Source organism: Xyrauchen texanus, chromosome 9 (genome assembly GCF_025860055.1).
Source record: "Xyrauchen texanus isolate HMW12.3.18 chromosome 9, RBS_HiC_50CHRs, whole genome shotgun sequence".
Lineage (NCBI taxonomy): Eukaryota > Metazoa > Chordata > Actinopteri > Cypriniformes > Catostomidae > Xyrauchen > Xyrauchen texanus.
In genome coordinates, this window is record NC_068284.1 from 33,442,479 (window position 1) to 33,462,183 (window position 19,705).

Here is a 19,705-nt window from a genome sequence, read left to right on the forward strand (position 1 = left end):
TAGTTACACAATTATTTTGTGGTTGATGAAAATGACATATATCAGTTAAAAGTACATTCATAAATCAATTACTTGGCTTTCATTTGCCTTTGAACTGGAAATATCTGTGCCAGTTGTCACTTTAAAAAAAAACATGCTGGCAAGTTGGCATTAAGACAGAAATAAAAAGCCACTATGTGAATCAGTTGTTTTAAGTTTAGTGACATTAGAGAAACAAAGCTGATGTAAGGTGTAATATGAATGCAACATTACTGATTATTATTGGCCATGGCTAATTCATATGCACTAATTTCCTACTGTATACCTATATCAGCTATCAAGTTTTAAGTTATTCTGTTAACTTTTTTAGACCCAAGACTTTAGATCTCACATTCAGACAAGCATATTGAGTCTTATTTTTTTTATTTGAACTTTTGTGACAGTTGATTAAGTGGACTAAAGGATCTGATATTTAAAAGGTGAAAAGCAGAAAACCACTAAAACTGGTGAAGCTGTTTTCGTCATCATACACCCAGCTGTCCGCCCACAGCTGTGTGTACACTCGATCACCCTTCTCCAGTGTAAGAATAACACCATTGCTGGCATTACTGTTGGTCAGAGGCTTTAATGAAAAAACAGAGCACTGCCTTTCAGAATTCTTAAAGAGACTGACTGCCATTTGTTTATCAGGGTGAGAATGAACATAAAATCTGAAGAAATAAGCTCCATTCACTGGTGCTGTGAAAATACCTGCAAGACACACACACACATTTATGTTCAGGAACTGTACAGGAGTGTCTTTTATTACTTTGTTACTAGTAAACATGTGCATCACATTGTACATATACATAATTATGCACTGCATAGATTACCAGTGTTTGAGTCATATGCATTTCCAGTGTTAATGAAGATTTTTTTGTAGACCAGATTTTCCTGTGTACTGAAGGGTCCAAATTGTTGTGATCCAGTTGACAAAAGTCCAGCTGAAAACGCAACCTTTTTGGCTGTGAACAGATAAGTACATTTGTGTTTATTAATAGGAAGGGTAAAACATCTGCATAGCCTATTTGGTTTTAAAGAACACCATCGTATAATTCTTTATTTACCTTTATTCACTTCCTGAAGAGATTCAAGCTTAAACTCTGAGGCTTGTGCAGACATCCTTAAAGCTGTTCGAAAGCATTGCAGAATCTAGTTTAATTTTAAACTACAAGTGATTCAACAAAACAATGTGTCTTGTTGAGATGAAAATAGACATGATTTTCAATTATTGTAAGCAGAGTATTACCTTCATTCTCTCTCTTCAGTTCATTCAGAGTTGCCTCTGTGATTCGCAGTCTTTCCTCGATGCTCTTTAGTATTTCTGGCGTAATCAACTCATGTGCCAGCGAGGCACCAACACAGAGCAATAAAACCATCTTTAGAGCCAACATTGTCTTCATTGTTACTCTTCAGTCTAAGTATTTCTGTATACGTTTGTGGCGTAGATTGCATTTCGCACTGCTCAGGGCAGGGGAACCACATGATGTTGAAAAGTAAACATGAACCTTGTATTGTTTGGACTTGCATTGATTATTTAGAAGTAGTAATAGAGTAATTTGAAATGAACTGACAAGATCTATTTATGGAATACTGTTGCCAAAATTATAAGCTACACTGATAAACTTTTGCAGCCATGACAGCTTGTTATTTGGAGTAAGTACTAACTGCACACTGTTCCGTTGTGATTTTAAAAGGATAATAAAAAATGTAAAAAGTGAAAACAGAGTCATGAGACCCTGGAACAATTGCTTGACTCCAGTGATGAACAACAAGGGCTTGCTGGGTTGGCTGCATAGATCACTGCAGCTGCACTACTGGCTATTATTGATTTTCAAGTCATGTTATTTTTATTTTTCTCACCAGATGGCAGCAATCTGCCACAATACATGGCACATTCTCATTAGTTTCTCATATGTTCTTTATGTTTAAACTTATAGAGGTATAGAGTTTTACTGTAGTGAAGTTGCTTATTTGCATATGCAAATGATTGTGAAATTGAAAAATGTACATGTAAATAAGATCTAAATAACCTAAAATCCCAAAAGAAGTGCATAATGTTTTCGTTACTACTTCAGGGGAGTTAGTGTTATATAATTTCATAATAAAGGGGTACACCTTTATTGAATTAGGTCAAAAATGAATGCAAACAGTCAAGGTGTTGACCTTTTTTGAACAGCTTAGGAGGGAGAAGCTTTATATGGCATAACCTCATAACCATATGGCCCTCTGATGGAGGTTGTGATCTCAGTAGATAAAATAATCTCTGCCATTCCATGACAGTGATAAAATTATAGAGAAACGACCATGTACAAAACAAGCCCATATTTGATTTCGAATATTGTTCAGCCAATGTAAGGTGCATTTTAATTGACACAGAAGCACACCAAATCTAAACTATCACCAAATCGCTGAATGAGACGTTTTTGTCTGCAAGTACTTTTCATGGTAAGTTAAAAGCAGCACTCAGACATTAATCATGAACGCAGCTTCACGATTGCTGTAGGAAAGCGGATAGCTACAGTTAACCTACAGATTAATATTGTATGGATGACAATTCAGAGATTTAATGTGCATTACATTGAATATGCAACCAATGAGGAAAATAGTTCTTTCAATTAGTTAAACTCCCACTTAGATTTTGGGAAACGTTTAATGTTACTTGAATTGGTGCTATTTCAGTGCATTTCATTCTCTATGCTTTGGAAGGCTTTGTTTGGAAAATGTTAATAAAAGTTATGTTGTTACATTATTTTCAAAGATATATTAATGCATTTTGACAAGAAAATAATGATATTTTGTGTCAAATTTCAGCACTTTCAAAATATGTGATTAATCATGATTAACAACAAAAGATTATGTGATTAATTGTGTTTAAAATTTGTAATAGAATAGGGCCAAAAATGTTCATTGTTGAATAGTCCTTTGATCTCAATTAACGTAACATGAGATCACATTAAACTCTAATGATGACGCACAAGAGCAGCCTGACTGAGGAGAGGAAGAATTACACAGCTCACAGTCCAGATGCACTCTAAACTTACCAAACAGCTTCATCTGATGTCGATTGCAAAGTATGAGGGAATTATACAAAAATACCAAGTAAGTAAATACAGAAGCACTCTCGTTGTGGAATAAGTGGAGTCGGAGCTCTTTACAGGAAACATCCCTGTGTTACATCTTAAATGCAGTTATATTAATGCGTTATCGCTTTAAGTTCAAATAATACGGAAGTAGGTCATGTAAATAACAACAAACTTCGAAACTGGCATTTCTCTGTGCGGTCAGCGCCTCTTCTGAGTTGCGCGAATGTCCCGATCTAAGGGGGAGAGATTGAAACAACACCCGGATGATTGACACTGTCACGGGACGCTCATTCCTCGCACGCACTCACTTAATGCAGATTGATTATAATGTGATGGCTCGCGACTTATTGAATCATAATATATGTCACTGTGCATTTCTTATCATGAAGAAAATTGGTAATAAGCAGCTTTATTAATAAGAGAGAGGTTTTTTTTGTGGGTTAAAGATGGATTGAAGTGAACAGAAAGGTGAGAGGTAGTCTTCGCCCACTTATACACTGCAACAATATATGTTTATGATTTGTTTGGCTTGTTTTCCATTAAAATATATCAAACTAACAATCTACATTTAACTTAGCAGCTATAAAGCAGAAGAAAAAATTGTTATCTGAGAATGTTGAATATAATATTAAAAATATAAAAAATGTAGGCCCTAAATATCTAAAAATCCTTATAAAAAAGATTAATTCACTCGACAAGCAGCATATTTGATATTTAGACTTGCTTTTAGAGAATAGATCTTTAATATAAGTATATTGTATCTTTACTGTACTAGCAGAAGTATAACCAAGTGAAAAAATACACTTATATACCAAATACACTTATATTTAAGGTACATCCTCAAGCATGTCTAAATATCTTATATGTTGCTTCTCAAGTAAATTTATCATGTTTTAAGGATTTTTAGACCATTTTAAATGGAGAACAAAACAACTTTATAACAATAGTTCTTTTGCAATTATTTTTTTTTTACTGAAAACTCTTTCATTCAGTGAATATCATATAGAGATATTTTTAAAAGATAATTTTTTCCTCTTTATTGCTAGTATGCACGTTTAATACAACCTTTTAAGTCTGGGCACAAGCTGAATAATGAGCTGAATAGCTTGGTTAAGAGCTGATGATTAATCGTCGCAATAATCGCTGAATAGTCGAATAATCGTAAGATTAATCGATTATCAAAATAATCGTTAGTTGCAGCCCTATAATGGACTGACAGCACTAACTGTTATATTTTTCAATTTGATTCAGTTCAGCAATATATTTTCTAATTCGTATTTAATATTAATATAAAGTAATATTGTATTAACTGTTACAGTAATAACTGTGAATTAATCATTGCCAGGGCACATGATTAACTAAATTCCAATGCAGATATTAAAGCTGATGTGTGTAATTTTTTCAGTTTTTTCCTATCCCATCTTAAAGTTGCCCTCTGTATTTTTTCCCCCCTCATTAAAAAAGTTTTACCCCTAAAAACATTTATAGTCATTTTTAAACAAAGTCATGAGCACACACATGAGATGAAGACTGCAGTCAAATCAGTAACCTTATAAAATCTGTTTTATTGTACACTGTTGCCAGAATAATGTAAAAAATACAGATAAAATGTAAACCACTTTACAGAACAACCTGTACATTTTACAGTTTAAAAGGGTTGTAATTTACATGCTGGCACTGTAAAAATAAAAAAATAAAAATTTACAATAAAACATATTCATAAACATACTTTCTGAAACTGTAAAATTAGCTGTTTACGTTATATGATATTTGTTAAATATCACATATCACAAATATCTTCATGGCACATGAAGACATGAAGTTCATCAGAAGTGGCTCTTCCAGGAGCAATGACTAATAAACATGTAGAGACAGTGCTCAGTGTCACTCACACAAACACTAAACACCATCATGGTAAGACATATGATATTTAAATAATGTAGTAAACATTAACTAAATTACATCAAATATAACACAGAACACCCCAGTGTACGTAACTGATATTAAAAATATGATAAAACATAACTATTTCCATAAAATATAATGAAATGTAATAGGTCATGCAGGGAATTGTGGGAACGCCCACAATTACTGTTTTTTTACTGTAATTGTAACAATAATTTACTGTAAAATAGTACATGTACTTTCATGTTCTTTTTACCATTAATTATACAGGAAAATCTTACTTTTTACATTTAAATATAATTTTTTTTTACATCATTTTATTGTAAAAACTACTGTTTTGTCTTTTAAAATTTTCTTAACATTTTACTGTATATTTTACAGTTAATATTTGTTAATCAAATAACATTTTATTTTTGTAGCATTTTTACAGCATTTTACTGTTAAAATTAATGACATTTTTTACAGTGTACATGAAGAGGTTCCCTGTATGGAAGCTACTCGCTTAATCATATTTTAAATACATTTTTGGCTGATTGTGAATAGTGAATTTCTACAATGGTGTCAATAAGTAGAAACTATTTTTATTTTTTTAATAATGGTGCATCCATGCCCTTAAGTGTAAGTCAAAGATTAAATAAACAAAAAATAAACCAATGGTCTTCAGTAATTTTTTGACAAAAATCACTTTTGCTGATTTAATAAAAATGGGTTCCTTTATCTGAGTGGTTCGAGAATTGACTTTTCACAATTTTGCAGTTAATTTCTGTTTATTGATGTACATTCTTGATATTATTATGAATTTAGTTTGAATTATTCAATTTTGATATTTGAAATAAATTATTTATAGATAAATGCTTATTCTGTGTCTTCTCTTTGAAACACCATGGTCAGGTTTGATTGCAAGTATAATATTACATTAACTGCACAACTGACACTTCAAATCATTTTTAAATACTAAACTTTGACAAATATTAGTATGATAATGTCTAAATATACAGTATATCCAAATGCATAGCTTGTGATAAAATATAAAATTAGGTTACAAGCAAGGACTAACAGTTTGTGGTTACAGCCATCTACTGACTATTATTGTCTCAACATGACTTTCAAGTTATGCTATATATATTGTTTACACCAGATGGCAGCAATCTGTCACATTCTCATATTATCTTCATGTTTCAACTTATAGATGAGTAGCTTTTTACTGTACTAAAGTTTCATAAATTAGCTTATTTGCATATACAAATTAATTGTAAAATTGAGAAATGTACTTGTAAATAAGAGCAAAATAGCATAAAATCCAAAAAGAAGTTCATGATTTTACTGGTAGACATCAGGGAAGAACAAATGGTATCATTATCACCATAAAATTACTGGTCAATAATGACTGGGAGGACCAAAGGTAGGGCAAATTTATGAATCCCACAGGAGGGTTAATATGTAGAGACAACTACATTGGCAAGAAAAAGTATATGAACCCTTTGGAATTAGCTGGTTTTCTGCATTAATTGGTGATAAAATGTGGTCTCATCTTCATCAAAGTCCCAAGTATAGACAACAAACAATGTTCTTAAGGCAACAACACACAAACAATTATAACTTCATTGAACACATGTACAGTGCTGTGGAAAAAGGAAGTGAAACCTTGGATTTAATAACTGGTTGATCCTTTGGCAGCAAGAACCTCAATCAAGCATTTCCGGTAGCTGCTGAGTAGACCTGCACAATGTTCAGAAGGAATTTTGGACTATTTGACAGACATGGGGACTTGTGACTTGGTGACTTGGACTCGAGTCGCTATTTTTATGACTTGTGACTTGACTTGACATAAAATAAAATACTTGAGACTTGACTCGGACTTGGAAGTTAAAGACTCGGGACTTGACTTGACTTGAGACACGAAGACTTGAATGACTTGAGTGTTAATCACATCATGTTTTCAGTTTGAATATAAAATATATACATTATTTTAAAAAATAAATTTGATCCAGCTGGAGCGCAGGCTGAGAATAGTTTTGTCATGACTGGATCACGACACTATAGGCTACCATCAGCCATGCCCTCTCGTACCTTACACACACCATGCCCACTTAGATCAGATAACCCATCAACATGTCAGCCAGAGGGGTAACGTTACCGAGGGTCATCGCTTTCAGCTTCAAAAATTATTATCAAGATGGCAAAAGACGAACAGCGCTTTGCAAGACATGCAACGTTAAGATCGCGGACAGCCAGACGACAACCTCCAATTTCGTCCGCCATTTGAAGAGCCATTCTGCCCAGTAAGTGCTTGTCAATTTGTTAATTTTATCTGGTTAGTTGGTCGTTCGCTAATGTAATAATAGCAGGGTTCCCAAGGGTCCTTGAAATCCTTGAAAGTTTGTGAATCTGAAAAATAAAATTCAAGGCCCTGGAAAGTTCTTGAAAATAAACATACATAGATACAGGTCCTTGAAAGTGCTTGAATTTATTTTGTGCAAGAAGTTTTCTGGAAAAAAAAATCTGTCCATTAATTTTTTATTTCGCCAACACTTCGTGGCTTATGCTGCATACTAGCGATTTACGTTAGTTACGCGCATTTACGTTAAGTGTTTCCCGCGCGAGGTACATTGTTTTGTACGTTGCCATGACGTTCACACGCGCTGGTACCTCAAGGTGCAATACCTTGTAAAAGAGGTAATGACTAATGGATATACTCTGAGTGTGTGTGTGAGTGAGTGAGTGAGTGAGTGTGGGAGTGTGAGAGCGCGAGAGACGAGAGTGAGTGTGTGTGTGTGAGCGCGAGAGTGAGTGAGTGTGGGTGTGGGAGAGAGTGAGTGTGAGAGTGTGTGTGTGAGAGAGAGAGTGTGTGAGAGAGAGAGTGTGTGTGTGAGAGAGAGAGAGTGTGTGTGAGAGAGAGAGGAGAAATGTAACAAAGTTTAAAGTACGTAACTGTGTTTGAGAGAGAGAGAGAGAGAGAGAGAGAGAGAGGGAGGTGTTCAGAGAGGAGTCTGTTGGATGTTAAGCTGTTATTTGTTTTATGGACTCAATGTTGAAAATTTAAAACATTTCAAACACTGTTGGCAGAAGTGAAAAATAAATAATTTTATGAAGTTACAATTTTGTTTGATTCCATGATGTATTTTACTGAACATGAGTATTGTAATTTACTGACAGTTACTTATATCTTGTCTTTTCACTTTATTATGATCAGATTCTGCAGGTAAAATTACAATAATAAGGTGACTTGACTTGGACTTGACATAGCCTGTGACTTGAACTTGACTTTACATAGCCTGTGACTTGAACTTGACTTTACATAGCCTGTGACTTGACTTGACTTGCCCAAGAAAAAAATACTTGGGACTTACTTGAGACTTGAAGGTTAAGACTTGACACTTACACGTGTGACTTGGTGCCATCTCTGCTATTTGTAGCATGCCCCCCGAATAAAGATGAGACTTTTACTGACGGTTTTATGATGTTTAATTCCTTCATGAACCTTAATCCGTTCACCATATTACCAACGTAAGAGCTGATGTATACAAAACATGTAACTGATCAGCTAACATTGTTCACATTTACATTTGTGCAAAACGAACATATTAACAGACAAACTGCTCGTATATCAACGGATTTAACAAACATTTTGCCTCTTCAGAGGGGCTGCAAGTATGCATTTGACGTTTAACCACGGCTCCGTGTCGAAGTTATTGCCGTATTTGGGATAACAAGCTGTCTGTTATAAAACTGCTCTATCCAGGGCGCGCGCGCTTACACAAGAAAAACAAAAAGCGCGCAGCTTAAGACCGGAAGTCATCCATTTCAATACAAAAATTTCAAAATAAAAGACAATCACCTTTTCTGTAACAAAATATACTTATAGTTATTTACACTATTCTTCCTTAAAGAACTGCTTCAGCTCAGCCATATTCTTAGGATGTCTTGTGTGAACGGCCCTCTTGAGATCATTCCACAGCATCTCTATTGGGTTAAGGTCTGGGCTCTGACTTAGCCACTCCAAAAGGTGGATTTTATTTTTTTGAAGACATTCTGTTATTTCATGTTTAAGGTCATTGTCTCCTGCTGCATCACTCAACTTCCACTGAGCTTCAGCTGGTGCACAGCCACCCTGATATTGTCCTGTAGGATATCTTGGTAAACTTGGGAATTCTTTTTTCCCTTGATGATGAGAAGCGTTCCAGGCCACTAAGGAGCAAAACAGCCCCAAATCATGATGCTCCACTGAACTTCACAACTGGGATGATGTTTTCATGTTGGTATGCAGTGCTTTTTTACACCATATGCTTTGCTGTGTGCTCTTCCCAAACAATTTAACCTTAGTTTCATTAGTCCACAAAAATAAATTTTAGTACCGTCGTGGAGTGTCAAGGTGGTCTTTGGCAAACTTCAGGTTTCGCAGCAATGTTTTGTTGGAAAGCAGTTGATTTCTTCATTGTGGCCTGCCATGGACACCATGTCTGTTTAATGTTCTCTGTATATTAGACTCCTGAACAGAGATGTTAACCAGATCCAATGATTCCTTAAAGTCTTAGGCTGCCACTCTAGGGTTCTTTTTTTCCAGATTTTAAGACAAATGTAAGTAATGCAGATAATTAATACCAAAGGGTTCACATACTTTTTCTTGCCACTGTACAAGTAAGCCATTAATAGATTGCACGAGTTTGTCAGTGAGACCGTTTGTTTTTTCAACCAATGGCAAACTTAGGGAGTTTTCGGAAATCTATTAGCAAACGCTTATTTTTGTCATTCCTTTTAATGATTAATGGCCCAGACATTACATACTTCAGCTTTTATAAGCAACTGCTGCATTCTTCAATATTAAAATATTTTTAGATGAAAAAAGGCACATGCCCAGTCTCACCCCAGTCATTCTTGAGAGGAAATCACTGTAGTGCTCTGGGAATGATGAACGTCACTAAGCTTATTCAATTCTCGTGGAACAAATCACATACTTTTCCAACGACGCGTGCGCTTGGATTGGATAAAAACTGACTTTATGTCGTGACGTCGCATGAACGGTCGGTCGGTCGGTTGCGCGAAGAAGGAATGAGGCGAACTTCCGGTATGGTGCGTTGCCGTTGAACAAGGACCGCAGGACATAACTGCCAGAAAACAAAATGCTGTAGTCAGTTGTCATAACTGAAAGAGACATTAAAAATGGAGTGCACCTCAGTATTGTTTTTTTAGATCTTTTAAATAAATGTGGTGCATGGTTATATGGCTTAGGGCTTAGTGACGGAAGCGGTCGGGTTGGCTGATAAGTCGTCGATCGATCGGTATTAGTGCGCGAGCTCTGTGCACCGTTGAACATGGGGACGAGATCGAGCCGTTTACACGAGGAGGCTGTTCCCACACCTTTCGATAAAGATGACATCAAGAGAGAGTCCTGTCGACGAATCCGAAGTACCAGGCCCACCAGCCTAATGGTGGAGTTCTCTGGTAGCTTCGATCATGATTCAGAGGCAAAAGAGGAGGGCAGCGACTCGGATACCGGGCAGCAAGCGAGCAGCGATGTTAGTCCCGCGGACCGCCATATGTCGCCGTCTCTGAGCAGCCAAGCCTCGCCGACGGGCGAGAATGGAGGCGATGAGAAACGTGAGGAGGACGGTAGTCCGGGAGGGCCTGTCAACGAGGAGGAAATGGGCCGTGTACCGCAGCGCACTTTCTCGGAGCGTTTACCCGCTGGACGCCATTCTTCCGGGAGCGGCGTCACTGCGAGGTCCGCACGGGTGAGAGGGACTCAATCTCGACCGGTGTCCGAGGCGTGGATCGGCCTCTACAGAGTCAATAACCGCCATGGTGGTAAGTTGAAAAACGGGTCATTCCGTTCCCTAAACAATCGTTTCAAACGTTACACCCTGTTGATTCGCTGTTTCCAGTTTTATCACATTAAAACTGCAGTGTTTATAATGAGTTGGATCCGAAAAATGTTGCCTACAGGTTTGTCCAGAGCTTAAAGTTCCTACAAAAACGCAACGTTAACCAATGTATGAAAGTGTGTATATATATATATATTTTGATAAATGTATGCTATTTAACCTTAGTGGAAATGTGGAATGGCCCGATTTGACCTGTACGCAGTAAAAATGGAATGAATCTTGACGCACTATTTGGGGTTCCTCAGACGCCACACCTGCGGAACCCGCTGGAGATCCTCCAGTCACCATTTAAAGGGATGTTAAATACAAATTAAGCTCAATCAACAGCTGTTGTGGCATAATGATGATTACCACGAAAACAATTGACTCGTCCCTTGTTTGAAAAAAAAAAAAAAAAAGCAGAAATGGCAATAGTTACAGTTAGACACTTTGAATTGAAGTGAATGGGGCCAGTCTATAAAATACACACTGTTTTAAAAGTATAGCCACAAGATGTAAATATTATACGTTAAAATTATTTTAGTGTGATAAAATCGCTTACTTCATCTGTGTAAAGTTATATCCAATAATACAACTTCGTTGTCATGACAATGAAACCCTGTAATCCTGGTATAGGATATTACTTTACTAGGTAAAGTTTGTAAGTGATTATTACGCTACAATCATGTTAATGTCTATAATGTTTGCATATTGTAGATCTATGTTTGAAACTGTGCGTGTTCATGGACTGGCCCCATGTACTTCGATTGTTAGTCCCTTAAGACCAAAGTATACTTTGGTAAGATGTAAACACTGAGCATCCGTATACAGAACGCGTGACGCAGTTCTCGTCATCAGCAGAGTGCTCGAGTACTGAATCCATGCAGCAGTATTTTTCTAGAATATGTATGCCCCTGGAATTATTTGCACTTATTTGTGGGTCCACAAGGTGGCAACACTCACATTTTAGCCATTGCTGTCACGAATAAACGCTAGATGTAATCGTCGCTAAACATCTGGAGACAAAGGTAAAAACAATAACAGTGGGTGTGAATGTCAAGAACGTGTGTGAGGAGGTCTGATATACCTGCATTTGCCGAGTCTGAAGGACTGTAAAGACATCTTTATGGATCTAAATTCCTGACGTGAAAGTCTGGTTTCTTATATCAGTAATAGCACGCATGCGTCATATGGAGTATACTTTGACAGGCTCGCGATCAGCATCTTCGTACAGATGCTGAGCGTTTGTGAAAATCAAAGTATGCTTTGGGCTTTACTGTAATCCTTTTTTTAATAAACTAAAGATGAGTCAAATATTTTTAAACATTATATGCCACAAGTTCTGTTGATTGAACTTAACTTGTATTGAACCTAGATCATTCCTTCAAAGGAGTCTCAAATGTCCTATTTACATACTCCAGGATCTTCAATATATGTTTCAAGAGTCTTTGAGGATTTCCCTTATGATGAGGTTACTGAAGGAACCATTGATACATTTTAGAGTTCTAGCTGGAGTTAAAAGTCTTTTAAAGAACAGAAAGGATGTCTAGATTATCTTCCTAGGACTCTTAAGATGTGGAAGCAGAGGAACCCCAAATGGTGCCTCAAGTGTCTTTTAATTTTTACAGTGGATGCTACTTTTTTTAGGCACGCACGCTGTATTTACTCATTATTTTATAAGGTTATTAAAAGAGATAAATGTGTCCGCACAAGAGTAATGGTCTTGAAATGTAATTAGGCTTTGGGTTTATAGGCGTTCCTGACAGGATGATGCATGCTAGATTGGGAGACAATGACTAAAGGTAAACCCGGTTTACTGATGGTTTGCACATCTTTATGCGTGGTATATTGTTTTACACTATATGGGTAAATTAGCCACGGTCCAGCCAAAGGCCTCGTAAAAGTGGGCCATATGGATGCATGCTAGGGATGGCTCTTTATACGATAGCGTATATATCGTTTTATACATAATTAAATATATAACTGGTAATGTTAATACAGCTACTGCCTTAGAAGTGTTTAAAACCAAGCAATGCAACATTTGAGAGCGGCAAAATACAGTCTCTGGAGAGGCAGCTCTAGACACTCAGAGCTCTACTTGCCGTTTGACATTGATCTTCAAGCTTTCAACCCAAATATTTTAGACTAGCTGCTCTGTTCTGCGGTTGAATACTGTCCAGGACTCATCAAGATGGCGGTTTAAACCTCAAAAGCGATGTGGTATTTGACTACCTCTGTATGTGTTTTTGTGATCCAATCACAAAACATTTTGTACCTCGTTTACAACTATATTTAGCGCTGACCATTTGCAATCGGATCATCCGAAATGCATCTTATTACCAGCTGTAAACGGTCTAAAACGACTGCAGCTAGAGCTAGGGAATGCTGTAGAACAACAACTGGCAGATGTCTCATCCACATTCTTTTGCCCAGTAAGACCCCCATGAAAAAGATGGATATAAAATGATCGTTTTCTCTCTTTCCAGCTATTCGTTGCCCCTTCTGCACCAAGCCGTTCCCTGGTGGGAGGATTGAGGACCACCTTTTAAGCTGTCTCACATCTCCACCTCTCCCATATAATAGTAAGCATCCCATTTCTTTTTCTCATTGTCTATTTCTCTTTATGTCTGTGGTTTTAAAGGGATAGTTCACCCAAAATTTTTGGTTTTGGAACAATAAGAGGGTATGACTTTCTTTTTTTCATGGAATACAAAAGGAGATATTAGACAGAAGGTTAGTCTCAGTCACCATTCACTTTCATTTTATATTTTCTGTATACAATGAAAGTCATTATTGACTGAGGCTAACATTCTGCCTAACATCATAATTTGTGTTCCATGGAAGAAATTTTATATTATAAATTTTTTTTGGGATGAACTATCCTTTTAATTTTATTGCATCTTTGCCCATCAGCGGATGTGCTTGCTAAGGACAGTGGAGAGTGCTCTATCTGTCTTGAAGACCTGCTGCAGGGCGAGACCATCGCCCGACTGGCCTGCCTGTGCGTCTACCATAAGAGGTAACCATAAATTATACTAACCACCTGGAATTACATCCTGATATTAATGCTTTTAAATCGATGGACTATACAAATGGATGCTCTCAAAAATGTAATTGTTTTGTTTGTATTTCTCTGACCAGCTGCATTGACACTTGGAGCAAAGTGAAGCCGTGCTGCCCTGAGCATCCCTTTGATTGATTCATGTGTCTATGTGCAATGACACTTTGGCTCAGGTGAGCTTGTGCATTCACTGAAGTAGATTTATGTAGGTTTCACCCTTTTGTCAGGTTAGTTATCTATTCTCTGTCTCAAATTCAATGTTTAGTTCCCAATAACCTTGAAATTTGAAAAAGTGATTAAATCAAACTCTCTCAGGTGGTAGATGGCTGTATATATTAAAAATAAGTGTGTGTTTGTATGTGTGTAATATATATATATATTTATTACACACATACATTATATATATATAATACTGTTAATACAGCATAAACACTGGTGTGAAGAGCGGAATATTTATAATGTGTCTGCCTGCTGCCCAGAGTCATTACACTGATAGACAAGCCACTAACAGACAGTGCCAGAGCCCTTCTACCAGCCTACGAGTTAAGCATTATATGGCATAATGCAGCAGTCCCTACGATAGAGCCGAAGAGGTTGTAATTTCAGTAGATAAAAGAATCTCTGACACCGCTGCCATTCCATGCCAGTGATAAAATGGAGAAAGCAGCTGCTAACGCTATTTGATGTACAAAACAAGCCCAGACTGGACTTGTGATAGAAATCAAGTATTGTTCGGCCAATGTAAGGTGCATTTTAATTACCACAGAAGCACACTAAATCATAACTATCACCAAATTGGGGGACCTGGGAATCTCAGTGAGTAAAGACACCGACTACAACCCCTGGAGTCGCAAGTTCAAATCCAGGGAGTGCTGAGTGACTCCAGCCAGGTCTCCTAAGCAACCAAATTAGCCCGGTTGCTAGGGAAGGTAGTCACAGGGGGTAACCTCCTCGTGATCACTATAATGTGGTTCTCTCTCTCGATGGGGTGTGTGGCGAGCAGTAACACACTCAACAAGCCACGTGATAAAATGCACGAATTGACGTCTCGGACGTGGAGTCACTACGCCACCACGAGTACTTTAGAGCACATTGGGAATTGCATTCCAAATTGGAGAGAAAAAAAACTATCACCAAATTGTTGAATGAGACATTTTTGTCTGCAAGAGCTTTTAAGTTAAAAGCGGCACTCTGACACGAATCATGAATGCAGCTTCATGATTGCTGTAGGAAAGCGGATGGCTACAGTCAACCTGCAGATTAATATTGTGTATGATGGGAGTTCAGAGATTTAAGGTGCAATACAATGAATATGCAACCAATGGGGAAACTAGTTCTTTCAATTAATCAAACTCCCACTTTGAGGAAATGTTTAATGTTACTTTAATTGGTGCTGTTTAATGCATTTATTATTTATGCTGTGGAAGGCTTTGTTTGTAAAATAATAATAAAGCATTATATTGTTACATATCGTTTTCTTTCCAAAGATGCAAATAAATGCATTTTGACGAGAAAATAAGTATATTTAGTGTAAAATGTTAGCACTTTCAAAACATGCTGTCAATTGTGATTAATCACAATTAAAATATTTAATCAACTGACAGCACTAATATATATATATAAGTGCTGTCAGTCGATTAAATATTTTTATATATATATATATATAGGAGCTACTGTTAATGTTCACATCAACCATCATAATGGGGGGAAAAATGTGATCTCAGCGATTTCGACTGTGGCATGATTTTTGGTGCCAGACTTGGCTGGTTTGAGTATTTCTGTAACTGTTGATCTCCTGGGATTTTCATGCACAACAGTCTCTGGCGTTTACTCCGAATGGTGCCAAAAACAAAATACATCCAATGAGTGTCAGTTCTGTGGATGGAAAGACCTTGTTGATTTGAGTGCGCCTAAGGTACAGGGTTGAGAACCACTGATGTATATCATTGTCCATTTAAGATGCTTTCACCTTAACATGTTTATATTTTCTGTGTCATCAATTTAGGAGACAATACCCCCTGCTGGAACATGTATTGTATTATTAGAGGATTGGGAAAAAGACACAAAGGAACAGAACAAATAACAAGAATCAACACTTGTGGCCATCTGAATAAGTCTGGCTCAAGTAGGCCTGGCTTTAACTATCTGATTTTACTCTTGAGACTTGGTTTATCTTTGCTTTAAAGCACCTGTCTGAACCGCAGGTTTGCTCTGCTTGCTTTCCCTCTCTTAATTCTTGACTATAAATCTCAGATTGAGATGGAACAGAATAGACTTCCACATGAGAAAAATAAATGTAAATGGAGAAAAAAAGTTACACACAAAACATCGCTTTGTGGACATTTTGATGTCTTGGCGTTTGGTGTGGCATTATGGGAAAACCGCAGCTGGCGTTGCATTGGCTTGAATGAACTACTTCCTGAATTTGTAGTTTCTCAAGCAGATCCTGGATGGAGAAGAAATTAGTTATACATGCGTAAATATTTTGCACAGGTTTACATATGAGGCATGATGTTTTGTACCTTGAATGATACTAAATATGTTTTGGAGATGTATTTTGTTTCCTTTTTTTTTAAAGGCAGATTGATATTTCCTGTAGATTCAATGGATTTAAAATTCATGCTGTGATTTTATCCACATAATTGAGGCAAAGACTAAACTCCCTCTTGTTACTGTGTTAATTTATTTTACACCTCTTGGTCTGAAAGATTTTACCTGGTTGAACTGTACAATGTTAACAGAGCACTACTTCCAATAGTAGTTAGATTAATGGCTGCATCATTGGTTGCTTTGAAGTGTGTTTAAGTGTGTGCTCATATATTTTGACACTGATGACCTGACTTTGCTCAAGGTGACATGTACTAGTCTTTGAGGGCAAGTTTGGCTTGATTTGTGTGCAGGAGATGAAGGAAGACCGTGAAATATACAGAGGACTGAAATGGGAATATGCTTTTCAAAAATAGTAGATTAGAGAGTCCTAGTGTAAAGGCCTTCTCTAATGTGTTATATGCATGTAAATCAGACCATCTGTGGTGTGGAGATGTATGTCAGGCACAGTAATGCCATATGGCACACGCCTAGCCTGAGGATGGAGATTTAGAACAGCTGATAGTTAATTATGACAATGTCATCGACCCTGTGGAATGAATAATGAACAGGAATAAATATAGCAGAGAGGCAATAATCCTGGGGGCCCTGCACAGAGATGCTTGTTATTATTTTTTTCTTTCAGATCTTTCAGATGACATGTTTATGGGATTTGTTTGGTTGTGGATTGTTTTATAGTGTTCTTTTTGTCTGTTACCTTTTTGCCTTAGCTTGAGAGTTTTTATTTTGAGCTTTGATTTCAAAGAGGTTTTCTGAGGTTTGTCAGTAAAGCACTGAAGATTGCTTTCCTTACCTCATCAGAGGGATGTAGTCTCCCCCGATTGCTCCTACCTTTTAAAGTATTGTAATGTGTTTCCTTTAAGGAGAGTATAATGGTTCTTTTCCTTTTAAATATATATAAAAAAAAATGCCAAGTGCGTGAGAGTCAAATGAAAGGATATTCTTTACAGTTACATTTGTTTCGTGTTTATGGTGTACTACATTGTGGACCGTGGAGGGAAGTGTTGTCTGAGAGTATTTTGAAAATCTGTTAAACTTAAAATCTGCAAGTTAGCATTTGCCCTTTCTTTATCTTTTGGTGCAATACCTCAATATTTCCTTATTTACTATACAAATTTGGGGGTTTGCTAACTCCAAAGGTGGTGTTTTTTTATTTATATATATGATTACATATACAGTATAAATACCATAGAAAGTTATGTTTACTTTACCCTCTTGATCCTGTGTTTTGACAGTGGTTGGTCAATTATGAATGAGGTGGGAATGTTCTTTAGGTCAATATTATTTGCATATATTCTCATCCCCTGGCACAAACAATCCACCTTCATTCTGCTAAAGAACAATTGAGTATTTATTTATTACAGTGTAAATATGTATCACATTTCATAATGGCTTTGTCTTTGTTTGTCCATGATGCTGTTTCTATGCTTAAATCTTTTGTATGTCTGAAAAATTGTTTTTATATGTATTATTTTTACAATAAATATGCTTAAGTGTGATTATTGCGGTTTCCTTTCTTGTTTTTGACCATTTTTACTTTTCTAAAATGTCTGTTATTGACATGTTATTGATGAACTGTTATTGATGAAAATGATAACGCATAACATCAGTGAACAAACTGACTGTGATCTGATTTGACCCTAGTTTAACCTTAAATTCATGAAAGTGACATTCAATGGAAGATCTTTGACTACGAGCCACTGTGGCGGAAGTACCTTTTGTACTTTAATTTTTTGTCTGAAGCTAAGACTTTGCAGTAGTCAATCCCATTTTGCGGTTTATGATAGAATTGAATGATCTTTTATGTTAATTTTAGCGTATGCTTCCTTACCAAATGGAGTAGTTTCTACCTGGAGAGAATGGAAGCAAAGTTAAGTGGGTTTTGCCACTTTGACGACGACATTAGCTGTGATGGTGCACGGCCGGCGCTGAATCAGCTGATCAGCAGGAGAGCAAGATAAAGGGGAGCCGGAGGGGCCAGTTCGAGAGAGAGAGACCAAGTCCAAATCACAAGTCCAAAATGTAGACCTTGAAAAAGGAAACCAGTGGGGTGAACTTCTCCATTAGTAACTCATATTGCAATTGTATGCAATCTGAACTTCTTCACTGCAGAATTTTCACACTGAGGTTTTTGTCAAAGGATGTGAAACCTACTTCAGCCTGTGTGAAACATAGATGAGGCATTAATTTTTATTTAACCAGGGAAATCCTTTGAGAACAAGTCTCTTTTACGAAGGAGCCCTAAACATCAGAGATCTCTGTGCACAGACCACAAGTAACAAGACTGTTGAGAAAAAGTCAAGTATGAATTATTATTATTTTTACTTTCAGTTGTGGCTTTAATAACATCCATATCCAAAGTAATTATATTTTTTGTGTAAACATTTTATGGAGATTCCTTGAATGAGGATGTAGATTTTTTTTTTGTCTGAACTGAAGATCTATAATAAAACCCTGATTAATCGGTGAACTCTTTAGAATAAAGTGATAACATCATTTGAAGTAACTGAGAACAAAAGCCACTTTTTCGCACTGATTGTCATTGCTTAAGTGTCTCTAATCAACTTTTATTCAACAAAGTATTGATTTGTCATTGTAGTGCACTCAGTATTTCTAATTCAATTAAACTGCTCATTTGATTGACAGTAAAACTGATTAAACAGTAGAAATGTAAAACTGATGGTACAGTGTGGATAATTAACAAATATAAGAGAAACTGGGGGGAACTGTAACATTCTTCCATCACAATCTAGCAATAAATTGTTGACAGTTCCTCAGCATATGCTGTGAGAATTTCTCTCTATACTTGGGGAAAAAGGGACCATTTAACCTCGTGAGAAATTTTCTGAAAACAAGAAAAGGCCTTAAAGATATTTTTTATTTAATCTTTTTTTTGTTGTTTGTTTATTATTATTATTATTTGCTGTCTTTGCCATATAAGTACCTTAAAAATAATTTAATACTTAAGTATTAAAACAATAATATAATGATGTAATTTTATAGAACATCATAAGATTATATTATACTTTTTTGAACGTTTTTTTATTATTTTTTGTTTTGTTTTTCAACGATAACATTATATGTATTTGTACTAAGACGTGTGCGCTTATTTGAGAAGAATTGGACTGCAATGATTTATTTGATACAATTTATAATTTTTATTAAAT

The 19,705-nt window shown here is 36.3% G+C and overlaps 2 protein-coding genes across 2 annotated transcripts; one reads left to right on the forward strand and one right to left on the reverse strand.

Moving 5' to 3' along the window:
* Positions 1-355: 355 nt before the first annotated feature.
* Positions 356-1,487, reverse strand: cbln13 (cerebellin 13). Its single transcript, XM_052134766.1, has 4 exons — positions 1,268-1,487; positions 1,086-1,148; positions 852-983; positions 356-729 (listed from the first exon to the last, which is right to left on the reverse strand). The coding sequence occupies exons 1-4, from the start codon at positions 1,419-1,421 to the stop codon at positions 452-454; spliced, it is 627 nt and encodes a 208-aa protein (XP_051990726.1). The 5' UTR covers positions 1,422-1,487; the 3' UTR covers positions 356-451.
* An 8,538-nt stretch (positions 1,488-10,025) lies between these two features.
* On the forward strand, positions 10,026-18,031 carry LOC127649038 (E3 ubiquitin-protein ligase znrf1-like). The gene is made up of 5 exons (XM_052133924.1): positions 10,026-10,814; positions 13,357-13,452; positions 13,784-13,889; positions 14,012-14,104; positions 15,937-18,031. The coding sequence occupies exons 1-4, from the start codon at positions 10,322-10,324 to the stop codon at positions 14,067-14,069; spliced, it is 753 nt and encodes a 250-aa protein (XP_051989884.1). The 5' UTR covers positions 10,026-10,321; the 3' UTR covers positions 14,070-14,104; positions 15,937-18,031.
* Positions 18,032-19,705: the final 1,674 nt, after the last annotated feature.